The sequence below is a fragment of the Thamnophis sirtalis genome, unplaced genomic scaffold, assembly GCF_051295495.1.
Source record: "Thamnophis sirtalis isolate CommonGarterSnake01/CBP01778 unplaced genomic scaffold, rThaSir2_p1.2 scaffold_8, whole genome shotgun sequence".
Classification (NCBI taxonomy): domain Eukaryota; kingdom Metazoa; phylum Chordata; class Lepidosauria; order Squamata; family Natricidae; genus Thamnophis; species Thamnophis sirtalis.
Window position 1 is genome coordinate 63,441,086 of NW_028261388.1, and position 25,578 is coordinate 63,466,663.

Sequence of the window (25,578 nt, forward strand, 5' to 3'; positions counted from 1 at the left end):
CAATATTTTTTAAAATCTCTCTGCTATTATTGAAGCATATATTAAATGGTCTACATTTAGTAATGATATTGGTCTATAATTTTTTATCTGCCATAAATCATCTTATTTTGGTATTAGAGTCTTCTTTTAGTATTAGAGTAATATTTACCTTCAACCAGGTTTTTGGCATTTTAGCCTTCAGCAAAACTTCACTGAAAAACTCCAACGTTGATAAGCCTAGAGTATCTTGTAGGTGTTTATTAAGTTCTGCTGGGAGCCGATCTGGTCCCTGTGTTTTATTATTTTGTTTTTGTTTTTTAATTGCTTCTGTTAATTTCATCATCATTATCCTTTCCTTTAACATAGCTTTCATTGTTTCTGATATTTTAGGTAATGCAGCTTTTTTCAAATATTGTTTTATTTTATTTTACGACACTTTTTCTTGGTCATAATTTTTCATAAAATTTCTGAATTATTTTCTTTTTGGTTTTGTTTTGATAGTGAAGGTTCTCCTTCTTATCTAATAGTTTATATGTCATTTTCTTCTCTTTTTTCAGTTTGTGTGCTAACCGTCTTCCTGGCTTATTAGCATTTTCAAAAAAAATATTTTGCTGTTTTAATTTTTTGTGCCATTTCTTCTTTTTCCATTAAAATAATTTATGTTTTGTTAATTCCAATTTCTCTTTTAAATTCCTCTTTTGTGAATCTTTCTGTAATTCTGTCTCCAGGTTTTTAAGTTCCTCTTGTAACATTTTTTGATATTTGTTTCTATTTCTTGTTTCTCTTTGCTATATATGTTATAGCTAACTCCTGCATATATGCTTTAGCTGTATTCAAAGATTTTGTAATGATGTCTCTTCTATTTTCTTGAAAGAAAAAAAATCCATTTCTTTTTCCATTGTTTATATAAATCCCTTATCCTTGAATATAGTTTGGTTCAATGTCCATCTCAGATTCTTCCTTTGTCCTTTCCATCTAATTTTTATTGGGGTGTGGTCTGCTCATATGTTCATTTCTATTTCAATCTCTTGAACACCTGTTCTTATTTCTGGCAACATCCAAATCGTATCTATTCTCTATGATGATTGATGTCTGTTTGAATAAAATGTATATTGGTTTTTCTTTGGGTACTGTATTCTAAACACTGCTCCACTATGGCTCATAAAATTTATTCTATTGATACAATGATGCATTGACCTAGACTGGCTTAATTTCACCATATGTAAAACAAATATATATTTTTATGAATTAAACTGTTTTATATAAATGTAACAGATATGCCATACTCTTTATGATCCAATGTTTCTCTCTCCTCCATAAATATTGTTATATATTTTACATTTAATTCCAACTTGCACTTTTTCCATTAAGCCATTTGTAAATGAACTGCCCTGTCTGCTATTAGTTCTGCTATTGTTTCTTTGTGTACTGAACCGACAGATTAAATTGTATATTTGAAAAACCTAAAAAAAAACACCTTACACCTTTATGACAAGATCTAAATAAAAATTTGTTAATAATATTTAAAGGTCTTTTTCCCAAGTCACAATTTGCAATTCATATCCAAATTTATTTTACTAGTTTGCCAGTACATGTATATATCATTAAGCTGTATCCATTATCATTTCATTATTGTTATTATAGTTAATTATGTGTTAATGACTAAACATTTAATAACAATCTAAAACAATCTAAGAGTTAGTAAATTCCTACTTATTGATCACCAAAATCAACTATTTTTTTATTATCAACTTTCATTGTCATTGTTACTTTCCAGTAACAAAACAGTCTTATCTCTCTTGCCAATTGTGGTGTCAGTCTTCTTTTTATCTCCTTTATAAGGTTTTTATAGACTTCTCTCCACACTTTGTTGCTTGAAGGATCTCTCAGGTAATCTCATTGCCCTCCAGCTGCTACTAAAATTAGCTTGTCTTTGGTTGTCAATCTTGCTTCTGAAAAAAAATATCTTCTTAAGTCCATCATCATTACCATTTTTTTTCCTCTGTATCTTGGAATCTGGGGTAGAGCTCCAATGTGTCGAATTCCCTTTTCCATATTCCCTTCTTTCCACTTTCACCCACATTTGCTCCATTAATAAATTTGTCTATTGTCTTATCTTTATCTTCTATATCTTCATTATCTCCTTTAATTTTTGGGGCTCTAACCCCTTCATCTTTTGCTATGAGGAAGACTAGTCTTTCCAACTTCTTCTCAATTCTCCCAAATCCTTCCAATAGAGTTTGAATTCCAGCCAAGATATTTTTAAATTTTAAGGTTTCCTCATCTAAGTATTGATCCATGTCCTCATCTGAATATTGATCCATGTTTCCAATAAAAGAAGAAAGAAAGAAGAAAAACTAATAGCCACTGCCACTCTAGCCTTCCAGGCCTCTTTTATTTTTTTTATTTTAGGTTGACTTGAACACAAGTTCTTTTATGCTCTTCAAAGGAAAAGGGTTCTGTTTCCCCCCCCCTTTCTTTCCCCTGCCAAAATAGTTCTCAAAGGCACCTGTGAAAATAATTCATGCCCTTGGCTCTTTATCAGTTTCTGTAAAAAAGTTGCAAATCCTTCAACTGTAAAGTCAGTGAAATCAAAGAAGGAAAGAGAAGAGATACGTTGTTTCAAAAACTCCAGCCTCTGACCTCCGAGTGGCAGTATTGCTACTTTTCACTTTCTAATATATATCTCTGGCTTATAGGAAACAAAGTTCTTTAGATTTCTTTTAATGAAATTTAATAACAAGTAATAGGAAGAATTGTTAAAATAAAAAGGAAGGTTTTAATCCAGAAGTCAAAAAATAAAGCAACACAAAGCAGAAGAAAAAAATCAATCCATTCACTTTAAGAGGAGAAATGAGAAACGTTGTGAGCACTTCAATCCACAAAGTATAGTTACAAAGAAAAAAAAAAGCTTTCCAAAGCAATCCAATATGAGTTAGTTTTGCCGCTCAATTCTTTTGCTTAAGGATCTAATTTGGCTTTAAAGAAAAATTTCTTTGGGCAGTCTTTCGCAAAATAGAAAAAATACCTCACCGGATGGACTCACTTTCTCTTTTCACTTCCTTCCTTCTGGAGCCATCCCGCCTGGGGGGGCTGTCTATTTACCACCACTTGAAGCGCTTCCCTTGGGTCAATCAGGGACTTTGCGATGTCCCTGAGACCAGCAAGGCTTCGTCTTCCTGATCACCATTTCTGCAGGATGGTTTAGGTCTCAATGGATCATCCAGTGGCAAAAGTATCAATGGCAGTCTCAGAGTATTGAGACCGCGTGTTGTGACATTGTGACGTTGGCTCCTCCTTCCACCACCTTGACTTTTCTTGATGCCCCCATGGACGTCCCTGGGCAAATTTGTACACAAAGATTATTGATCCCAGCCAAAATCAGTATTTACACTGACCTAGAAATAAATAAAAATAATATTATTTTTAAATGATGTTTTTTATTTAAAAATGATTTTATAATATGAACAACTGGAAAGCAACATAGCCCCAGCATTTTGCATGACAGTATCTTTTAATTATCTTTCAAGCCCAAGAAAAATCATCTAAAAGCTGGGTAATTAAGAGTACAATGACAATAGCTAGGTCTGCCTACTCTGGAAGAATTGGATATACAACCACAGTGTATAGCTTGAAGTAGTTGGACTCCAGAACATTCTGTTTCTCATACAAATAGTTTGTACATTTGTACATTGCTTGAGGTTTATCATGCGTGATTATCCCTCGTATCTGAAACATTTTGTTTGTTTGAGGCCATGTGAAATACAGAGTTTTCACACACACACACACCCCTCCCCCCAGGAACGCTGTCTCTTTACCATTTGTTGCTTGCATTATTATGTGGAGTTTTCCTTCTTTCTCTTTTGGATTCTTTGAATGTATTTTCATCATTAATAAGATACAGTCAGTAAAGGAATCAGTGACGTGCGGTGACGGTTACCGTTGGTGAGGCAAGACTGCAGCAGTGGCGAGAAGCAACGTCCCCGGCACTGTGTCCGACAGGCGTTTCGCATTTATGGCGGACATAAACGAGAGATGCCTGTCGGACACAGTGGCGGGGATGTTGCTTCTCGCCGCCGTCGCACTCCACCGCCTTGCCCCCCGCCTCCTCCGATGAATAATCCTGCTGGACTCACCGCTCTTCTCCTCCTCCTTGTCCCCGCTCGGCGCTGGGCTGGCTGCAGGCCGGGGCATCAGGATTGTTCGTATGAGGAGGCGGGGGGGGCAAGGCGGTGGAACGTGACGGCGCGAGAAGCATCTCAGATGGAGCCGGGACACCCGGAAGGCAAGCCGGCACGCCTTTATGCCTTTAAGTGCCGGCTTGGCTTCCGGGTGTCCCGTCTCCATCTGAGATGCTTCTCACGCCATCGCGTTCCACCGCCTTGCCCCCCCGCCTCCTCATACGAACAATCCTGCTGCTGCCCCAGCCTGCAGCCAGCCCACCAACCCCCGCCTGACCTGCTCCCTGCCTGGACTCACCGCTCTCCTCCTCCTCCCCACTCGATGCTGGGCTTTAAAGGGGTCTCCCCTCCCCAGCCAGCCAGCCCACCCAGCCAATTCCTTCCCCCACCACCACTGTGTCCAACAGGCCAGGTGTCTCGCGTTTATGGCGGACATAAATGCGAGATGCCTGGCCTGTTGAAACACAGCGGTGAGAACGTCCCTGCCGCTTCCGTGCTCCGCCGCCTCGCCCCCTGCCTCCTCCGACCCCACCGCTGTGAAGAAAGAAAAAAAAACACACACAAACCTCACAATAAATTTTTTTTTATTAAATTACAAATTACAAATTAAATTACAATAAATTTGAATCCCCCCTCCCTCCGTCCGATCTACCTTTTCCAGCTGTGGAAACTCTCTCAACTCTCCTCTTGTCCGCCCAACATAAGCGTGCTAACGTAAGCTCCTAAGGCATGATTCGCTGCTCCCCGATCAGGAGGCGGGAGAATTAGTGCCTCTTTTGCATATGAAAGTGTTTGCTTGTTAACTCCGCCTTAACTTTTAAAAGGCGAACAATTCCTTAGGCAAAAGGAATTGTTAACACTGAGAGGAGACACCAAGCCACTGTGACTTTGAATCTGGTAGCAACTACCCTGGCTTTAATTATTTAAAAAATATTATTTAAAATTCTTCCTTTCCCCCAGGAGACTGGTGAGGCCCCACCTCCCCTGCCTCTAGTGACTGCACGTCCCTGAAAGGAATATAGAAGAAATTCTATGTAGAGAATTTCAAATAAACATTATTTATCTGCCATTTTACTAATGTTTGAAGATATCTCTCCTTTTGTCTCTCTTAGAATACTATTGAAATTGGAATTCCAATAACTAATCCCACAGATGATGTTCTGGAATTAGATGTAGAATTAATAGATGCTATTATACTTCATGGTGAAAATAAGCTTGTTCTTGAACCAAAAGAAACATTATGTTATGAAGTAAAGTATTCTCCAGCTACAACTGGCCATATGGACGGAAGGTATGTTCTGCTATTGTATATGATATATAAATTTCTTGTCATTAAATGTTTTCAATTTACCTTTATTTTGTGCTTTATTGTGAATTTTAATATTAATAAAAGTGGCTTATTGCTCAGTGCAGTTGTCTTATGAATGAATGACTTTTAGATTGCTTCGGTACAGGTAGTCCTCGACTTATGACCTCAATTGAGCTCAGAATTTATGTTGCTGAGTAAGAAATTTCTTAAGTGAGTCTTTACCACTTTTCTTGCCACATTTGTAAAGTGAATCATTGCAGTTGTTAAATTAATAACACAGTTGTTAATTGAATCTGGCTTCCCCATTGCTTGTCAGAAGGTCACAAAAGATTATCACATGATCCCGGGACACTGCAACTGTTATAAATATTAACTAGTTATCAAGCATCCAAATGTAAACATGTGACCATGGGGATTCTGCAATGGTCAAAAGTGTGGAAAATGGTCATAAGTCCTTTTTTCAGTGCTGTTGTAAATTTGAATGGTCACTAAATGAACTGTTGTTGTCGAAGAGTACTTGTACTTGTATTTGTATTTTTTTTAATGTTGTCTTTTTAATGATGTATTATGAACATTTCTGTTTGGGACACAACCTTCAAACTGATGGATTTTCCTCTCTTGAAATACATTTCTGGTGATGAGCGACTTTTGATTCATATTTTCTGTGAACTTAAAAAGTATTTCAATCAAGTAAAAATAAGTTACATTTTTTTAAAAAAATAGAAAGATAATGTTGACTACAGTTACATCTAATTACAATAGCAGACTGAGACTCAGTTCACCCAGACAAAAAATATTTTTCCCCCAAGGCTACTTAGTTTTTCTAGTGACCTTTCTTGTGCTACTGAGAGGCTGTGCCATCTGGCCAGCCTCAATAACCATCCTCAATAAAGCTAATGAAAGAAGCACAGTGGAAAAGGCAGTGATTATTTTCTTCTGCCTTCACCACTGATCTTTTATTTAGCTTCTTTTCTGTTAGACTGATCTATGTGATATGAGTTTTTATTTCTGATGTAAGTTTAGAAAGACATAGGATATGTTAATCTATTTCAGATTGTCTCTGTGTAATAATTAATTGATTATTAATTAATTTTGGGTGAAATTAGCAAGAAAATTATCTGCATTATTTTACCACTAAATATCATTACACGTTATAGATTTTGAGATTGTAGTTTAGATAAATAATAAGAAATAATGAAAGGAGCAAAATTTATTGCAATTTTTGAGTATTTTGGGGTGCTTTTTAAAATAAAAATAGTTCTAGAATGCAAAGATAGGATATATTGTACACATATTTATTTTGGCACATCCGTGCATTTAATTCTACAATATTTTAAGAAGGAATTTAAGGCAATCTTACTTTTGTATGTTCTTTGTGGATTAGATTATTTTCTGTGGTCTGATCTTTTTAGTTTTATTTATGACAGTCTTTATGTTTTTTAGTCCTAATATTCTTTTAAGTTAAAATTCCTTGTCTGTATCTTTTTATTTACTTTAATTTTACTAGTCTAGTCCGGGGGTAGTCAACCTTTTTATACCTACCGCCCACTTTTGTATCTCTGTTAGTAGTAAAATTTTCTAACCACCCACCGGTTCCACAGTAATGGTGATTTATAAAGTAGGGAAGTAACTTTACTTTATAAAATTTATAAAGCAGAGTTACAGCAAACCCCTACCGCCCACCATGAAAACTGGAATGCCCACTAGTGGGCGGTAGGGACCAGGTTTACCACCACTGGTCTAGTCTATATATGGCTATATATACCTCATGATTTACTTTGTGCTATTTAATGATGTAAGAGGAGGAAGTGATCATGATGGTAATAATTATGATAATCATTATGGTGTTGATGATATGGACACCTAATCTGTGATTAGATCTAAGAAATTAATTGAGGTATAACAGGAAAGTTCATTTTGCTGATCCCCTTTATTATCTCGATTTCCACTTTGTAACTGTCTTTTATATAACAAGATAATTTTACCAACATATTTATAACTCTCATTTTAGTGTTATATTTACATCAGAGAAATTAGGAGAGTGTTGGTATGCATTGAAGCTGAATGGACAGATTCCTCATCCAATAAAATTGCCTGAAGTAAAATGTGAACTTGGAAAGTAAGCAATCCTACATTTAGCCTGAATCGTGGGTTTAATTATATAGCTGTACAACAAAATATTATTTTCTTTGTCTAAATTGTTCTTTGATATTGAGACAACTAACCATTAGTTCAGTTCTTGGCAGACTTGGCAGGAGATTACAGATAATCCTCAGCTGCATTAGTATATTTTTTACTGCAGACAAAGATGAAATTCCAACATAATAATTAATTGCCTACTATAAATATTTTCCTGAGACCTACAGAATAACAGAGTTGGAAAGGATCTTGGAGGTATTTTAATCCAACCTCCACCCTATACCAGGGGTGTCAAACTCAGTTTCATTGAGGGCTGCATTAGGGTTGTGTTTGACCTCCAGGGGCTGGGGTGGGTGTGGCCAGGGTGGGCATGGCCATCTTGACATAATTCCTATTGCGGGCGCCTGTGGTGGCCCAAGAGCTCTGCCAGTGAAAATAGGCTCTGGAGCACTGTTTTTGGCTGCCACAATCTCCTGCAACCCTCTGCCTGTGAAAACAGGCTCCTGAGCTCTGTTTTCAGAATAAAAGAAGCAGCACGGGCCAGTCCTTCACTGTTTCCAGGACAGCCTCACAGGCCAAATCTAAGTACTCCACGGGTTGGACCTGTCCTCCCAGGCCTTGAGTTTGACACCCTGCCCTATACCATTCTGAACAAATGACTGTTCAATCTCATCTGGAAAATGTCCAGCAATGGCATACCCACTGGAGGCAAGCTGTTCCATTTATTGATTGTTTGCACTGGCAGGAAAATTATTCTTAAATCTAGGTTGGGTCTCTTTTTGATAAACTTCTATTCATTGCTTCTTATCCTGCCCTCAGGTGCTTTGGAGAATAGGTTGACCACCTCTTCTTTTTGAAAACCCCTCAAATATTGGAAGACTATTATCATATCACTCCTACTCCTTCTCTTTGTTAGACTACATATCAGGGTTCCAAGTAACACCCCTAACAAAAGAGGACTCTGAGGCTTGAGTTTCCTCAAAGTTCCATTTTATTAGAGATGTCATATTGGCATATCTGGGAAAACCCAAATCTGAAAGCTTCCAAGTTTTCCCCATCCAAATGAAAGTTCAAGCCCCTTCCCAGCACCCACATGTCCATCACATGGTCCAATCAGGCACCGTCCCAACTGCAGATTCTTCCCAGTCACACCACTCCAGGCGCAGGGCAAGATGTCCTTGACTCTTAGACAGGGGTGGGTTTCAAAAAAATTTACTACCTATTCTGTGGGCATGGCCTATTTTGTGGGCATGGCTTGGCAGTCATGCAACTGGGTGGGACTGGCCAACTTGTAAAATATGGTGAAACTTAACAATGCTCTTGCTTTGCAACCAAACTTTTGAGTTCAATTGTGGTCATAAGTTCTCATTCTTTTTCTTTCTTTCTTTCTTTCTTTCTTTCTTTCTTTCTTTCTTTCTTTCTTTCTTTCTTTCTTTCTTTCTTTCCTTCCTTCCTTCCTTCCTTGTGTGTGTGTGTGTGTGTCTCTCTCTCCCTCCCTCTTTCTTTCTTTCTTTCTTTCTTTCTTCTGTCTTTCTTTCTCTTTCTTTCTCTTTTACTCTTACTCTTTCTTTATACCCCCCCCCCCCCAATCTCTCTCACACACACATCCCTTCCAGTTGGCGAAAATGTCTGTTTTGCCAGCTGGAAGGCTGGCAAAGAAGCCTCCCTTTCCCTGCTGCTGCTGAACAGTCTGTGCCCTCCCCCTATGGACTGATGCCGCAGGAGGGAAGGAAAGAATCTGGTCTTGGGAGAGACCTTTCCTCCCCCTTCAGAGAGCCTGTGTGGGGAGAGAGGAGGCAGCCTGGTTTGAATGTGGGTGGGCAATTAGTGGCCAGTGCCTCCTTCTCTTGTTGGGGTGGGCAGAGAAAGAAAGGAGGTGCGCGATAAAGCAGCATCCCCTGCCGCCAATGGCGAAGGGGAGTGACTTCGCCCTCTGCTATCATGCCCCTCCTTTTCCAAGATTGGCAGGACATCTCTCCCCATTCCCCAGTGACCACCATACAGGGCTGCTACACCCTGCAAGAGATTTCCTAGTCTGGGATCCTGGGAGAAGCTCGTCTTTCTAGAATTGCCAATCCTTCTGACAGGCCCAAGAGGAAGCTTCTGCTGCCACCTTTACAGGTGCTGCAGAGGCTCACAACTTTCCATTGGCTTTTCTCTTGATGGCGCAGATTTGGAGCCCTTAGGATGCCGTCTTGGCCAGATTCTCTCTCTGGCTGCAAAGCACTGTAACCAACCAGGCAGCAGAGGGCACGTGGGCCGAAGAGTGCTTTTTCCTTCTCTGGTGACCTGGCAGAAAAACAGGGTTTTTCCCTCCCAGATGCTCCCGGCCTATAAAAGTGGCAGCAGAAGCTTCCTCTTAGGCCAGCAGAAGGATTGGCAACTCTAGGCAGATGAGCTTCTCCCATGATCCTGGGCTAGGAAATTTCTTGTGGGGTGTAGCTGCCCTGTATGGTGGCGACTGAGGACTGGGGAGAGGCATCCTGCCAATCTTGGGAAAGGAGGTGCATGATAGCAGAGCGTGAAGGTGCTCCCCTTTGCCCTTGGTGGCAGGGGATGCTGCTTTATCATGCACCTCCTTTCTTTCTCCAGCACCTAGCTTATCCTGGCAGCACCCCAGCAATAGCAGCTGAACAAGGGAAGGAGGTGTACAATAAAGCACCCCTCCCCACCAAGGGTGAAGTGAAGCACCTTCGCCCTTGGCTATCACACACCTCCTTTCTTTCTCCGCCCACCCCAACAAGCGAAGGAGGCACTGGCCACTAAACTGCCCCCCCCCCCCGCGTTCAAATCAGGCCACCTCTTCTCTCTCCACATGGGCTCTCTGAAGGGGAAGGGAAGGTCTCTCCCAAGACCCGCTTCCCTTACCTGACAGCGCAGTTCCAGGATGGCGGGATATTCTTTCTTTTGCCAGTATGGGGGTGTACCCAGGCCGCTACTGGTCTGGTCCAGTCCAATCCGCCAGATTTTCATTACCTGTTCTGGTGTACTGTACCAAACCGGGAGGAACCCACCTCTGCTCTCTGAGAAAGGAATTGTTCTGACCTAGGTTTCCCCAGTGGCACGAAGCCTAGTCCTTGTCCCAATAAACCCCTTTTATTTAATTTACAGTGAATTCCTGTCCAGCAAAGTCTCAGCCCACAGTCTTTCCAGATAGTTCACAAATACCTACCTTTACCTGGCTTGGAGAGTGGCCAGGCCGATAGAATGCACGAATGAATATAATGTCTCCTGCAAACATCCCTCCCCTTTCGCTCCTCTTTTATTCCCTATGGGTGGGGCTATTCACCATCCACCTGTGGCTTTACTCCCAAGTCAACCCTTGTTCCTTAGCTGTTCCCTTTGTCTGGCAACTCTGCATATGTGTACAATGGGAACAGGCTCCAGCTGTTTGTCTACTTCATTGGTGTCTGACTCTGATGGCAGCTGATAACTGTCAGACAGCCCTGGCGCAGGGGTGAAATTCAGCAGATTCTGACAGATTCTGGAGAACTGGTAGCAGAAATTTTTAGTAGTTCGGAGAACTGGCAAATACCACCTCTGGCTGGCCCCAGAGTAGGGTGGGAATGGAAATTTTGCAATATCCTTCCTCCAGGAGTAGGAAGGGAATGGGGATTTTGCAGTATCCTTCCCCTGGAGTGGGGTGGGAATTGAGATTTTGCAGTATCCTTCCCCTGCCATGCCTACCATGCCACGCCTACAGAACTGGTAGTAAAAAGAATTGAATTTCACCACTGCCCTGGCCCTATCTCTGTCTCCAATGTGGATCATTCATCAGAGCCTTCCCCAGACTCCAGAACTGGCCCATATTCCTCCCCAACATCCTCACTGTCCAAATCTGCTGCCCGCTCTGCTGGCAGACCACAGCAGGAATGTTATTTTGATTATATCTCCCATACTCCCACAATCCCTCCTCCCACTATCCCATAGCACTAAATGTGGCAGGCCTGAAGGCCCAATGCAAAAGATGGTTTCCAGGCCTGACAGGGCTCCCCCCCCCGCCCATCAAGTGCTATTTAAATAAAGTAGCTAGCAGCAACATTGGAATTAACGAAGTAATTTATAATGATTAAATAACTGGACTTTTTGTGGTGCTTTGTTACAGATGGGTCAGCCAGCATATTCCTCTGGTTAATTCTACATATGAAATTCTGGAATTGGAATATGTGAACAGCAATCCGGACCATTTTTCAATGGAGATTGACCCCAAAGCCCAAGTAGGTTTTACTGATAAACATTTGTATTTATGAAAAGGTTTCATATAAGACACTTTTGTTTAAGAATTTAAATATTGGTCACATATTCTGTTTTATTGTTTAGAAGAAAAAAATGTCTGGATGAACTATGTATTTTGTAGAAAAAAAGTAAAATTTCAGGCCAAAATTTAATGAAGTTTATAGGGAACAGTTAAGTCAAAGCCTAAGAATGATATAAAAGTTAGAAGTGAAAACAAATGTCTTAATGGAACGAAGAAAAACAATGCAATATAATTTAGACGTTACTACAATTATTTTGAAGAAAAAACCCTAGAGTAGTTAATTATGGAAGTTTTAATGTTTAGAATTCCTTTATGTCACAAAGAATATACAGTATGAATTGAGTCTAAATCTTGATGACTTCATTAACAGGTTCATTCTGTTGTCTTCACAACAGTATGGAATTGTTTGCTTTTGCTTTGTATGAGGAAGTGTTTTTCAACCTTGTACTCTAGTTAGCTGCCTGGATTTCTTAGTGGTATCCCATCTAAGTAAGTGTGTATGAGTTGTTTAATTATTTTCAATCAGCTAAAGCAAGCAAGATATAGAGTGATGTAGCACTCTTTATTGTAGTAAATTGTGGATAGCAGGTTGTGGCATTCAGATGCAATGAACTCACATACAAGGTAAAAGCAAAGTATAATTTATTAAGGAAGGGTGAGAAGGAATGCAGATGATCCAAGAATAGACTATGTGAGACAAGAACCCACCAAGGCAGGGGTGGGTTTCAAAATTTTTACTACCGGTTCTGTGGGCATGGCTTATTTTGTGGCCGTGGCATGGTGGTCATGTGACCAGGTGGGAGTGGCTTGGCAGTCATGTGACTGGGTGGGCTTGGCCAACTCAATGTCACTCACATCAAGGGGTGCCTCACCTGGCCCCTCCCCTCTCAGCCATTCCTTGTCACACCCAGCCTCAACGTACCTATAGTTCTGTAAAAATGTTGATCACCTTTTTTCAACTTTATTATCTACATACTGTAAGGTTTGAGAATATGTTTAAACCCATAGAAGTTTGAGAATACATCCAAGTCACAATGAGCCAAAAATGAGACTTAGACAGAGGCTTGAAAAACAATCAGCATTTAATCTTTGATCAAAGTTAAAAGACATGATGGTCAGTTGTTCCAAATATACCCAATGATATGCAGGGGAGAATTACACTTCAGAAAAGGTGTAACTCCTTTTTATACAGTCAGAAACGTCATAAAATAACATCCTTGCTTCCTAATTAGATTTGTGTATTCCTGCAAAAAGGACAAAATACTCCTTATCAGCCTGTATCTTTCCTTTGTTCTCATGATTGGTCATTTGGGACCCTGTTGTGAAGGGGTGATCAAAGGTGAGATACACTCTTAGGCAGAAGGGGGAGACTCTCATCAAAGGTGAGATTATGTTTTGACAAATGCCAGGTACTTTACAGACCCCAATAACAGCATTTTTCCTTAGTTGCAGGAAATGCAAATATAAAGGTCTAATGTGGCATATTTGTGTTACAACAACAAAGGGCATAACAGGCATAAGAAAGGCATAATATATAGGTGTTACAGGAACTACAACTACAAAGGGCATCCTATATGATATATATACATTGCAGGAAACAAATGTTTATAAATGCAAGTATACAAAGGCATAATTTAGTATAATATAATTTAGTATATCCTTATTACTATTCCCCTTATTTTAAGGGGCTTTTAAGGACCTGCCACAAAGAAATGGGGACAAATTATTTTCCAAAGCACCAAAAGGCAAAACAAGAAGCAATTGATGGAAACTGAACAAAGAGAGAAGCAACCTAAAACTAAATTTCCTGACAGTGAGAACCAATATAGGTGCAGAAATATTTCAGCTGTAATTTCACATATAAAATAGCCATTTGTGTAATACAACCTGCATATTGTTCAAAACAGCAATTAGTATTATGGCAGCATGCCTAAAAGTCAAATCACAAGAGTGCTTCTTTCTCTGTATGTATACAAACCATCACATACCAGGAATAGTATATTAAGCTGGACTTATGCAACCTGATGTATAAAATAACACACACATATTTATGCTCTGGACTATAGACAATGAATGCATGTAAATCCCTGAAAAATATGTGGTAGCCCTGGGCAAAAGAAAGGCAGTAAAATCACTCAGGATGTAGGGACAATGTAAAATATTAACACGTGATAAATAATGGAACAGTTAAAAATAATAGCCCAGAGTTTTCTCTCTCCCTTCATTTCTTTCTTTCTTTCTTTCTTTCTTTCTTTCTTTCTTTCTTTCTTTCTTTCTTTCTTTCTTTCTTTCCTTTCTTTCTTTCTCTCTCTCTCTCTCTCTCTTTCTTTCTCTTTCTCTCTTTCTTTTTTCTTTCTCTGTCTCTTTCTTTTTTCTTTCTTTCTAAATCACTCTAAGGTTTGATGCAATGCTGGGTTCGGGAAACATTCAGTATTCAGACATTGAAGTTATTCCTCCCAACCCCACCCTCACTCCAGTGGTGGGTTTAAATTTTTTTTACAACCTCTTCTTTAAATGTGGCTTGTTTTGTGGGAGTGGCTCGGTGGTCATGTGACCGGGTGGGAGTGGCTTGGCAGTCATGTGACTGGGTGGGCATGGCCAACTTGGAAAATGTAGTGAAACTCACTTAACGACGCTCTTGCTTAGCAACCAAAATTTTGGGCTCAGTTGTGGTCATAACTTCTCTTTCTTTCTCTTTCTTTCTTTCTTTCTTTCTTTCTCTTTCTCTCTCTTTCTTTTTCTATCTTTGTCTCTCTTTTTTTCTCTCTCACCCTCCCTCCATTTCTTCCTTCCTTTCTTGTGTGAATCTCTCCCACTTTCTTTCTTTCTTCCCTCCCTCCTTCTTTCTTTCTCTCTCTCTTTCTTTCTCACTTTCTCTGTCTCTTTCTTTCTCTCTTTCTTTCTAAATCACTCTGATGAAAGCAGTCACAAGTTTAGGGTGAAATAAGTCTTTCTCCAAAACTTGAACCAGGATTTCAACAAAAACCTCTAGGTCAGCATCAAGCTCAGGTTTTGACTTTTATCCAGAGCCCACCAGCTTCAAAAGTTCGGGACAGACCAGGTCTCTCCAGCTTAGATTTCCCAAATAGCCCTGGCAATCAGGGAACCATGGGTGTGTGCCACCTCTGGACCTTCAGCCACCCTTGATACTACAAGAAGACTTATTGATGCTCAACTATCATGGGCTTTGGAAGAGTGCCCACCACAAGGGATGGAAGGCAAGCAAGGCTAGGAGGCATCAGAAAGCTTGGATGAGAGATGTCTATGAGGATTCTTGGTCATCCAGGATGTCCCAAAAATGTTTTTTTCCCCAAGAGGCATCTGGACTTTCTGCTTTTTCTTTGAAGACCTTTCACTTCTCCAAGAAGATTCTTCAGCTCCTCCAGAAGCTTCCTCAGAGCTGAAGAAGCTTACTGGAGGAGAAGCAAAACATCTTCAAAGAAAAACCAGAAAGTCCAGTTGCTTCTTGGAGGAAAAAAAGCACCTTTGGGAGAAACAGCTGAGGGCAGCTGGTCCTAGCCTGTGCCCTTTGTGTATTGGCATCCATCCCAAGGAAGGACTCAACCCGGCTTCAAAAAGGGCCTATGCTCCACAGCTAGCCAATCTGCAAAAGCGTGGAGTTGGGGGAGGTGTGTGTGTGTTCAAGACCAGTCATGCCCAAGTTCCCCCAACATAGTGCCCGGACAGATGGGGGGCGGGGTAGGTGGGTGGGCAAGGGATAAAAGTTGCTGGTAAGGCATTCCCCCTCCCCTGCAAAAAGCATCTCGGGTGGTTTTTCAACCCTCGGCTGTGCTGTGCTTTTGTAAAACAAGCCTGCCCTCAACTGAAAGTGGGTGTGTAGGCAGCCGCCATTGCTACTCACGTTATTGCTGAACCATGCTCATACTGGCAATCCGGAGGGCAGGGGGAAGAAGGGGGTTTCTTTTAATAAATGCCTCTCCAGATGATCTTGAAAACATGTGAGGTTGCTTTGGGAGGGGGACAGATGGGCAGCATCATTCAAGTTCGTCTACAGAGGCGTTTTTTTAAAAGAAACCCCCCCAAAAGCCGCAAGATCTGGAGAATGTTGAATGTTGTTTGTTTGAATGAATGTTTATTTTATTTATATGCCGCCCTTTTCCCTGAAGGGGACTCAGGGTGGCTCACAACTCAAGCCAGGGAAGGGGGATACAAACAAAAATTAAAAACAACACAAAACAATACATAATTTAAAACACACAACAGTCATACCATTCGAGATGGGGGCAACAGTTCTTTAGCCCCAGGCCTGTCGGAACAGCCAGGTTTTAAGGGCTTTGCGGAAGGCCTGGAGGGTGGTGAGAGTTCGAATCTCCACGGGGAGTTCGTTCCAGAGGGTCGGAGCAGCCACAGAGAAGGCTCTCCTCTGGGTAGTCGCCAGTCGACACTGGCCGGCGGATGGAATTCAGAGGAGGCCTAATCTGTGGGATCTAATCGGTCTAGTGGAGAGACAAGCAGGCGGTCTTTTGGGGGGAGGAAATCCCCAGAACCAGGTTGCCCAGTACCCAGTACCCAGGTTGCCCAGTACCCTTGCCCAGAGGTCCATGTGGGTCTTCGGTGGGTGCAAAATGTGGTACGAGGGGAAGAAGTCCCCAAACCCAGGGGGCAATGCAGCTCCAGCAGTTTCCCCCTTCCTCCACCCAGCTCACTTGCCTTTCACCTGGAGGCTCTGCCAGCAGGACACCTGCCATTTCACCTGCCGAGAGAAGCTCAGGGGAGACATACAAACTGCCGCAACTCGAGGCTCCCGAGGAGGACGCTGGACACTGCGGGTGGTGGTGTTGCCCCTACTGCTCCTTCTGCTGCAGGCTTCTTGGAGAGCATTAAGTTGCAGGCACAGTGGTGCACTGATTCCAGCAGCTGTGCTTTCCCTTGAAATTTGCTGTCCCAGCAACCCAAAGGGGACATTCTCCCAGAGGCATCTCAGGTGCTCCCACTTTAGCCGGGAGGCACCAAACTGCGCTCAGCCATCCTCACTTTGTCCTGATTAAGGGTGGGAGTATCTGAGATGCCGTTGGGAGAATGTCCCCTTCGGGTTGCCGGGACAGCAAATTTCAAGGAAAAACGCAGCTGCTGGAATCGGTGCACCACCGAAAGTTCTCTGGTCTGGCTGTACCCGAGCTGGTGGAGTGCTCTTGCAATCAGAGCAACCGCACGGCTCACCTGCACTGAGGGGGAAAAGTTCGGCTACTCTCTACCATTTAAAGGCTGCAACAGGGAGAATCCCAACTTTTTTTCTCTCCCTCCATTCAGAACGAAACTGCTCCAGCCTCCCGCACACACATGTTGCCCAGTAACCCTAACCTTCGCGCCCTTCTCCGCGTTCTCCTCAGGACTGCAATAGATGTCCAAAAGCGGCTTTTGGGGCTAATGGGGATTGGATTTCCAGCTCGATAGCCCCTGCCGCTTCTGGACATCTATTGCAGTTGTGAGGAGCTGAGGAGAGCGTGGAGAAGAGCACGAAGGTTCTTGGCACTCCTGGAAGCGGGAGAGGCACACGGTTTGGTTTATCCTCCCTGGACATCGCAGCAGCAGCCCCAAGCGAACCGATCTTAGTGTTTTTCACTGCAAGAGGGAGTGAGTGAAGACCTTTTCTGGCCAGTGCAAAGGACTTCCCCGGACTTGCTTTGCTGAGCACAGGGCGACGGGCCCGCACCTCCACCACCAGCAATCCGGAAAAGGAAAGTAATAGGGAAACTAATGTTTAACTATGTAGCATTGTGCATGAAAACATCAGAGCTGGTTTTATTTCTTCGGTGCCAAAATGATGTATCCAGTTTTACTTTTGGGATTTTAAAGTTCTTGAGTGTGCCTACTTTTTTTGTTTTTGCTAGTTGGACAGAGGACAGTAAACCAGCTCTTTTTAACCCATATTGCAGCCAACTTGGCTATTTCCAAAAGTGTTGCAAGAGGAGATGGAGGAAGAGGTCTGGTGCAGAAAGAAAAGTGGAGGTGGTAGCAAAAGCCAGGGCAGCCCTTTCCAAGGTGGTGCCAGTGGGAACTGTAGCAGATTCTGGAGTGCAGATGGTCATGATCTGATCCAAAGAGTGAACAGAGAAATCAGAGCGAAGAAAAGTGGCAAAGGCCGCAGAGCCAGAATTCCCCCTATTCCTACTGGGAGTAGCTGTAACCCATGGATTGAAGTGGAAAGCCAGGAAGCCATTTTCCCAACTCCCAATGCTGAGGACCATTGCTCAAGGCGTAGGGTGCCCCCAATGGATGACCATTCCTCCCCAATTGGCCCTGGGACAAGACCAAGTGCCGCAGGGTGCAGCAGGAGTTCAGATGCACGTGATCTCATAGGCAGTGGGGTTGCCACTGGATATGTCCTGGCCCAAAATAATCAAGAGAAGGGAATCCAGAGAAGCTAGTCTACTTCCTGAACCAGGTGTGGAGCCACATGGGCTGGTATGGAGCTGCCTACCTGGATGATGTGGTGATGTCACTGCGAGCATGGAGAGTGAGGCAGAAGATTGGGTGGTGCTCCTCCATGATGAAGGGCTTCTGGAGTTGGGGAATGTGGATGCCTTCATGGCAGAGTTCCGGAACTGATTCAGAGACCCTTCATAGGCACGCCGAACTGAAACAGAAATTTGGATCATCATTGCAAGGGACCAGTCTGTTGTCTGAGTACATCGAATTTCAAGGCGGAATGGTGGGGAAGCTGAGAGGGTGGCTGGAGAGATTGCTGGTCTACCATTTCTGAGATGGGCTGAATTGGGAGTTGTATCAGAATTGTCTTCCTCAAAGGTCCCTGACAAACTCCAAGCATGGTACCAGTTGGCAACTGCAGTTGAGTTGGACCTGATAAAGTACAAGTGACACACAAGGGTAGCGACCTCGAAAGAGCCAGGAGAGGTGCTCACTGGGACAGAAAACCTTGGCAAACCTCTTTGATCCCAAAGGAGACCCAATGGCATCCAGTGGGTACTTGCTTCTGATACAGTCAGGAGGGCCATTGGACTGCTACTTGCCCAGCACTGCAGTCGATTGCAGCCACGAGCCAGCCAAAAGCTGAAAAAGTACTAAAGAAGGCAAAGGAGAAGACACAGGTAAGTATATCCATTTGTGGAGGTCTCTGCCAGTCCAGAGAAGGGTAGAGAACTCTGAACACCAACAAGCCCAACCTAATCTTCTATGAGAGCAATGAGGGCGAAGATGACCCGATGATAAGTGTAGCCATCCCCCCTTTCACTGCCCAAGTGGAGATTGTGGTTTTCCTATTCTGAAGCCTAAGGGATCTTTACTGCACTAATAGACTTAGGTTGTACCCGCTGTCTGGTCAGCCTGAAAACCATACAGTAGTTGGGGCTGAGAGTAAAGAAATTGAGTCAGCCTATGAAGTTCTAGCAAACAGATGACTCAATCATGGGGGGAGGTGCTGCCTAACAGAGCCAGTGACCATGAGAGCAGGGAGCCATGAAGAAACAATCTGGTTCATAAAAGCCCCAAAATTGGCAGAGGTAATGATATTGGGGTTGTCGTGGTTGAAAAAGTGTAACCCCACGATGGATTGGGAAAGTGACCAGTGGTGCTTAAAGCCAATGCTGAAGAAGCTAAAGCTGATGGGGAGGATGGAGCCAATGGATGCCCTAGCAGAGCCTGATTGAGGGAAGCTGTCCACCCTAAGAGAGTGCAGGGTCTTGGCAGAGGTGTTCAGCGAGAAGGAATCTGATGACCTCCCTCTGCACTGCCCCACTGATTGTGTCATAGACATATTACTGGGGGCTAAGTTACCCAAGCCAAAGCTGTATTCGATGATCCTCAGGGGATGGAGGAACTGAGGGATTTCAGGAACAAAAAACTGGCTAGGGGTTTTATCCAATTGGCAAAATCCTGAGTGGCAGCCCCAGTGGTTTTCAAAAAGAAAAAGGACACGTTGTTGAGACTACACATGGTTTTTTGTGGGATAAATTGTATCTGTGTTGAGAACATGTGCCCCCTCTCCCTCATGAAGAACATGTTGGTATACGTATCCAAAGGAAAGATATTTACTAAATTGGACTTGAGGGAAGCATACTACCAAGTGAGGATTAAAAAGGGTGATGAATGGAATACAGCTTTTAACTGTCTGTTGGGGGTACTACCAATTTTGCGTGATACTGTTTGGACTGCAAGCCCCCAGCTGTGTTTATGCAGCTGATAAATACAGTGCTGCATAAGCATCTATGCAAGGGGGCTCTAATGTACTTGGTAACATCTTTATTCCAAGACGATGGAAGAGCATGTGAAGTTAGTACATGAGATGCTGAGGAAACTCCTGTATGCCAAACTTTATGCCAAGCTATTGAAGTGTGACTTTCATAAGATGAGTCTGGACTATTTGGGATATCAGGCAACCATAAGGGGATGGAGGTGGATCCTGGAAAAGTGAAAGCAATACTGGAGTGAGAAGCCCCTTGAACGAGAAAGCAGTTGCAGAGTTCTTGGGCTTGCCAACTCCTATAGGTAGTTCATCCTCTCATTTGCCCAAATTGCCTTGCTGATCACTGAACTTCTCAAAATGAATGGTGTGTGTGTGTGTGTGTGTGTGTGTGTGTTTCCCTTTATCCCCAGCATGTCAAGTTTGAACCACTTCTGAACCATTTGAACCATTTGATATTGCTATTCAACTTGCCAATGAACTGTGGGGAGGGAGGGGGGGGAAGAGTGAGAAGCAATGCAGACAATCCAAGAATAGACCATGAACCAAGAACCCACCAAAGTCACTTCTGCAGGTGTCTGACAAAGAAATGAACTGTTCTCAAAATAAAAGACTGTCCTAAATTGGACAGCGTGATCACTATGGGTGGGAAGAAGGGGAAACTAATGTTTAAGTATGCAGCATTGCGTGGGAAAATCTCAGAGCTGGTTTTATTATTTCAGCCAAAATCATGTATCCAATAAAGTTTTACTTTTGGGATTTTAAAGTTCCCGAGTGTGCCTACTTTTCTTGGGTTCACCAGTCAGACAGTCGACAAGGGAAAACGAATCACTTTTTCTTTGGAAAGGTCATTCTTGTTACTAGAACTGCAGTATCCAATAAATGAACAAGAACAGATGAGGGCAGCCTACTTCTCATCACAGTAAGATCCTTTTCCTTAGTAGAACTACTTCCTAGATTGTTCAGTTTTATTATAGAAGATTGTTGTCTGAGATGTTTATGTTAAGGTGACCAGATTTTCAGATTGGTAAAGAGGGACACCATTGACCCGGGGGGGGGGGGGGGGCTTGATCAAAAATTGTATATTTTGTCAAAAGCTCACAAAAGGCGATTAATGACCCAGGACACTGAAACCATCATAAATACGAATCTGTTGCCAAACAAAATTTTGATCATGTGACCATGAGGATGCTGCAACGGTCGCTAAGTGTGAAAAATGGTCACAACGGTCACTAAGTGTGAAAAATGGTCATCATTCACTTTTTTCAATGCCATTGTAACTTTGGTCACTAAACGCTTTCCCCCTCCTCAAGACACCTCACTTCTTCCTTCCTTCATTCTTCTTGCTTCACCTTATCCTTCACCTTATCTGTCTTCTGCTGTTTCCCTCTCTTCCTTCCTGTTTCCGAAGAGAAGGTGTGGGAGGAGTAACCGTCTGGTATTAACCTAATCTGATTGCCTATTGGAGATTGAGGAAATCTTTGGAAGCCACACCTCCTGCTGCTCCCGTGGCCACCCAGTTTAACCTCAATCTTCGGCCTGAACGGAGTGTTTTTCCCTGCTCTCCCTTCTATCCGAGATTCAGGAGTTTTTTACTTTCAGCAAGACCTCAGCAAGGAATTTCAACTTAAAGCAACCTCACCTGCCTTCTGCTGTGCTCCGCGCCGCTTATTCAAGCCTCGGCTTGCCAGCGCGCGCGCGCAGAGTCCTGCGGGGCCGCCCGATCGTCCAAAGGGGGGTGGAAGCCCCATTAAGCCGCAGGATCGCAGAGAAACCTCCAGGCGACGATCGGAGGAGTCCAAGAAAGCCGGAGAACCCAGAATCCTTCCAGGATTGCGAAGAGGGTTCCAGCGGAGGAAGGAGACTCCCGACGGCACCAGCAGTCGCCATTTTGAATCATCGCCATCTTAGGAGCACATGGGAGCGCGTAAACAGCGTTCCGACGCCGAAAGCGCTCACGAGGCCGTAGGAAGCTGGAAGAGGCTTCCTTTCTGCTCTGCCCCGCCGGTGATCCGGGGGGAGAATTTAGGGCCTTGCCTGCCGGCAGCAGAGCCTGCAATCAATCAGAGAGCGGCGGATCCTATCCCTAGGAAGGGAATTTGTTCACAGCCGGCTGCAGAAGGAGCACGTGGGTGAGCAACGAACCATGAGTAATGGCGGAGGCGACTAGGAGCAAAAACTCTAGGCCCAGAGCTCCAGGGGGTGCGGATCCAGAGGAAGGGCCCTCCAGAGCGAGTCCCCCTGCTCCCAGAGGCAGATCACCATCTAGGAGGGCCCCCAAGAATTCATCCCCCAGGAAGGAGACCAGAGCAACCAGGGCCTCGGCCAGGGAGTACAGGGCGACCATCAGCCCTTTTCCCCCCAGATCACGCTCCCCACGCAGGGCCTCTGCCCGGCCTACACACAGATTACCATCCCCAGCCTCTCCAGGGGGATCCCTGAGAAGGCACAGCTCTCTTTCTCCTCCTCTCTCCCCTGCTCCCTTACTGGATTCGAGAGCGGATCCTTTTGGCCTCAGAGCAGCCAGCCCAGCCCGGCCTCGCCTAGCACCTCTATCCCCTGAACCCAGGGAATATTCCCAACCAACAGAGCTTCAGCCTGCGCTGCCTGATCTAACCAGCAGCTTTCAGGACATGCTAGCCAGAGCACTGGCCCAGGTTATGGCTTCTAGCTTAACCCAGCAGCCACAGGCTTCCAGGAGCAGGGTCCCCCAGGAACCCCCCAGAGGGCAGAGTGATCGCCCTAGCACCTCGGCTGCAAGGGAAGCCAGGTCTCCCTCCCCATCCACGGCTAGTGAGGCATCCGACCTCGAGGAAGGAGAACTAAAGGATGTGGGTTTTTCGGAGGATGAAGACCCCCAGGGGGAGGAGGATTCCACCGTAGCGGGCCTTTCCCCCCCTCCTTATTCAGCTCCCTTTTACGCAAGACAGTAGCCACAGCTGATCTGGATCCACCCCTGGATCCCAAACCAGCAACTGAGTCCTCAGGCAAGGGCAAAAGCAAGAGGAAGAAGGCACCCTTTCATAGACCCCCCATTCCCAAGGAGGAAATCCCCACCCCAGATATGTTTATGGAGGTGCTCAAATCTCAGTGGGTAAAGCCAGGGTCTTTTCCCCACCCAGGGGGGAATGAAAGAAAGTTTTATAATCTTAACCAAGCCTTTGCCCAAGCCTTGCAGGTTCCTGAAGTGGATAACCCGGTGGCAACCTTGGCATCTTCCTCAATGGTCATAGCAGGAGACACCGCTAATTGCCTCAAGCCTGAGGATAAGAGAGCAGACATTGTTCTGCGCAAGACGTTCCAGGCCATCACCTGGGCTATCAGGGCGGCCGCCTCTGCCTCCTTTTTTAATAGGTCCACGGTCCTGTGGCTGGAGCAACTGAGGGACAGGACCCCAGCCTCTGAAGTGCGACTCCTGCAGGACATCTCCAAGATGCTTGCGGCAACGCAGTTCTCAGCGGACGCCACCTTGGACGCGGTAAAGTATGCGTCGCGTGCTATGTCTTCCTCAGTGGCTTCTAGGCGACTACTCTGGCTACGCCAGGCAGGCGGAATCCCGGATGAAGTGGCACCTAACCGGCGCAGACTACACCGGGGACAAGTTATTTGGGACGGCGCTGGATCCTCTCCTTGTGGAGGATAAGAACAAGCGGAAGATCCTCCCGTCAACGAACAAGCGGTCGGATTTCCGCCATGCACCGTACCGTAGGAAGACATCCTACAGACCACCTGAAGGAGACAGCCAAGGCCAGAGGTACCAAAACCCCAGATTTCAAAGGCAGGGGGATAGACAATTTCAGAACAGATTCAGGGGCCAACACCAGGGGAAGCGGCCCTTTCGTGGAGGAGGTGGCTGCCCCTTCCGCAGATTCAAGTGATCCCACCCCAGATCACCCCATCGGCGGTCGCCCCTCCATGTTTGCGGATGCCTGGGAGCGTATCACATCGGATGAGTGGGTTCTCCAGACGGTAAGGCTCGGGCTTCGCCTGGAGTTCCACTCCCTTCCTCCCAGTAGGTTCCGCACCTTCACCTCCTCCTCAGACCCAAACAAGAGGGCCCTTAAGGCCAAGGCCATTAAACATCTCCTTGACATCAGGGCCATCGAGAGGGTCCCAGAAGGGGGAAAAGGGTCAGGATTTTATTCAAACCTCTTCCTAGTGCCAAAAAGCTCGGGGGGTCGGAGAGCCATCCTGGACCTAAAGTTACTCAACTCCAGGGTGGTATACCGTAAATTTAAAATGGCTTCTCTAAAATCCATCCTGGAGGGCATCCGGCCGGGCGACTTCCTTGCCTCCATCGACCTTACAGAGGCATACCTGCATATCAGGATCGCCCCGGAACACCGTAAATTTCTGAGGTTCCCCCATGAGGGGAACCATTTCCAATACACAGCCCTGCCCTTTGGGTTGGCCTCAGCTCCCAGGACTTTCACCAAGGTGCTAGCTGCAGCTGCTGGTCACCTGCGTTCCCTCCCTGTCCGTTTATTTTGCTACCTAGACGACATACTCGTCTTGGCCAGGTCCTCTGCCTCGGCTGCAAGGGATCTGAATACTACCATCGACACTCTCAGATCCCTGGGGTTCTCCATTAACCTGGAGAAGAGCCACCTCGTGCCCTCCACCAGGCTGTTTCACATAGGGTCCATTATCGACTCTGTAGCGGGGGAGGTGTTCCTCTCTCAGGATCGCAAGGACAGCATCATTAAGATGATTCATGAGGTTCGCAAGTCACGCTCTGTCCCTGTAGTTCTTCTTTCCAGGCTCCTGGGAAAGTTCATCTCGTGCCTAGGGATCATCCCTGGGGCCCGACTGCATGCCAGGGAGCTCCAGTGGTTCCTGCTACCACATCAGAAGGCTGGGACGAGCGACGCGACCTTCAAGATCCAAGTATCACCCCAGGTGCTGCTATCCTTCCGCTGGTGGCTGTCTCCAGCTCTGAACAGAGGCTGCCTCTTCAGAGATCCACCAAGGATGACGCTCACCACCGACACAAGCCTCTTCGGCTGGGGGGCCCACCTGGAGAACCAGATCGCCCAGGGTCGGTGGACTCCATCAGATCTAAGACACAACATCAACTGGTTGGAGCTCAGGGCCATCCACCTGGCCCTCCGACACTTCAAGGACATGGTCAGAGGTCAACACGTCCTAATCCTGACAGACAACGTAGCGGCCAAGGCACACATGAACAGACAAGGAGGCACCCACTCCAAGGCTCTCCGCGATGAGGCGCTGCGTCTGGGTCACTGGGCGGAGAAACACATGGCATCCATCAAAGCGGAGCACATCTCCGGAACAGAGAACCATCAGGCAGACTGGCTAAGCAGAGAAACGATCGACAACGGAGAGTGGCAGCTCCATCCCTCGATCTTCCACAGGATCTGCGAGAGGTTCGGCCATCCGACGGTGGACCTGTTTGCGACGCCGCACAACGCCCAACTACCGGAGTTCATCTCGAGGTTCCCGACCCCGGGAGCCATGGACACGGACGCCCTATGCTGCAGCTGGCCTCCAGGTCTTCTCTACGTCTTTCCCCCCCTTCCCCTCATACCCG

The 25,578-nt window shown here is 44.8% G+C and overlaps 1 protein-coding gene across 1 annotated transcript in view; it reads left to right on the forward strand.

Annotated features, from left to right (window-relative positions):
* The window catches only part of CFAP47 (cilia and flagella associated protein 47), a 583,307-nt gene that overhangs the window by 378,275 nt on the left and 179,454 nt on the right, over nt 1-25,578 (forward strand). The window contains exons 52-54 of the mRNA XM_087721802.1: nt 5,273-5,451; nt 7,481-7,588; nt 11,714-11,825. Of these exons, the coding sequence (XP_087577928.1) occupies nt 5,273-5,451; nt 7,481-7,588; nt 11,714-11,825 (399 nt within the window). The remainder of the gene's footprint in view (nt 1-5,272; nt 5,452-7,480; nt 7,589-11,713; nt 11,826-25,578) is intronic.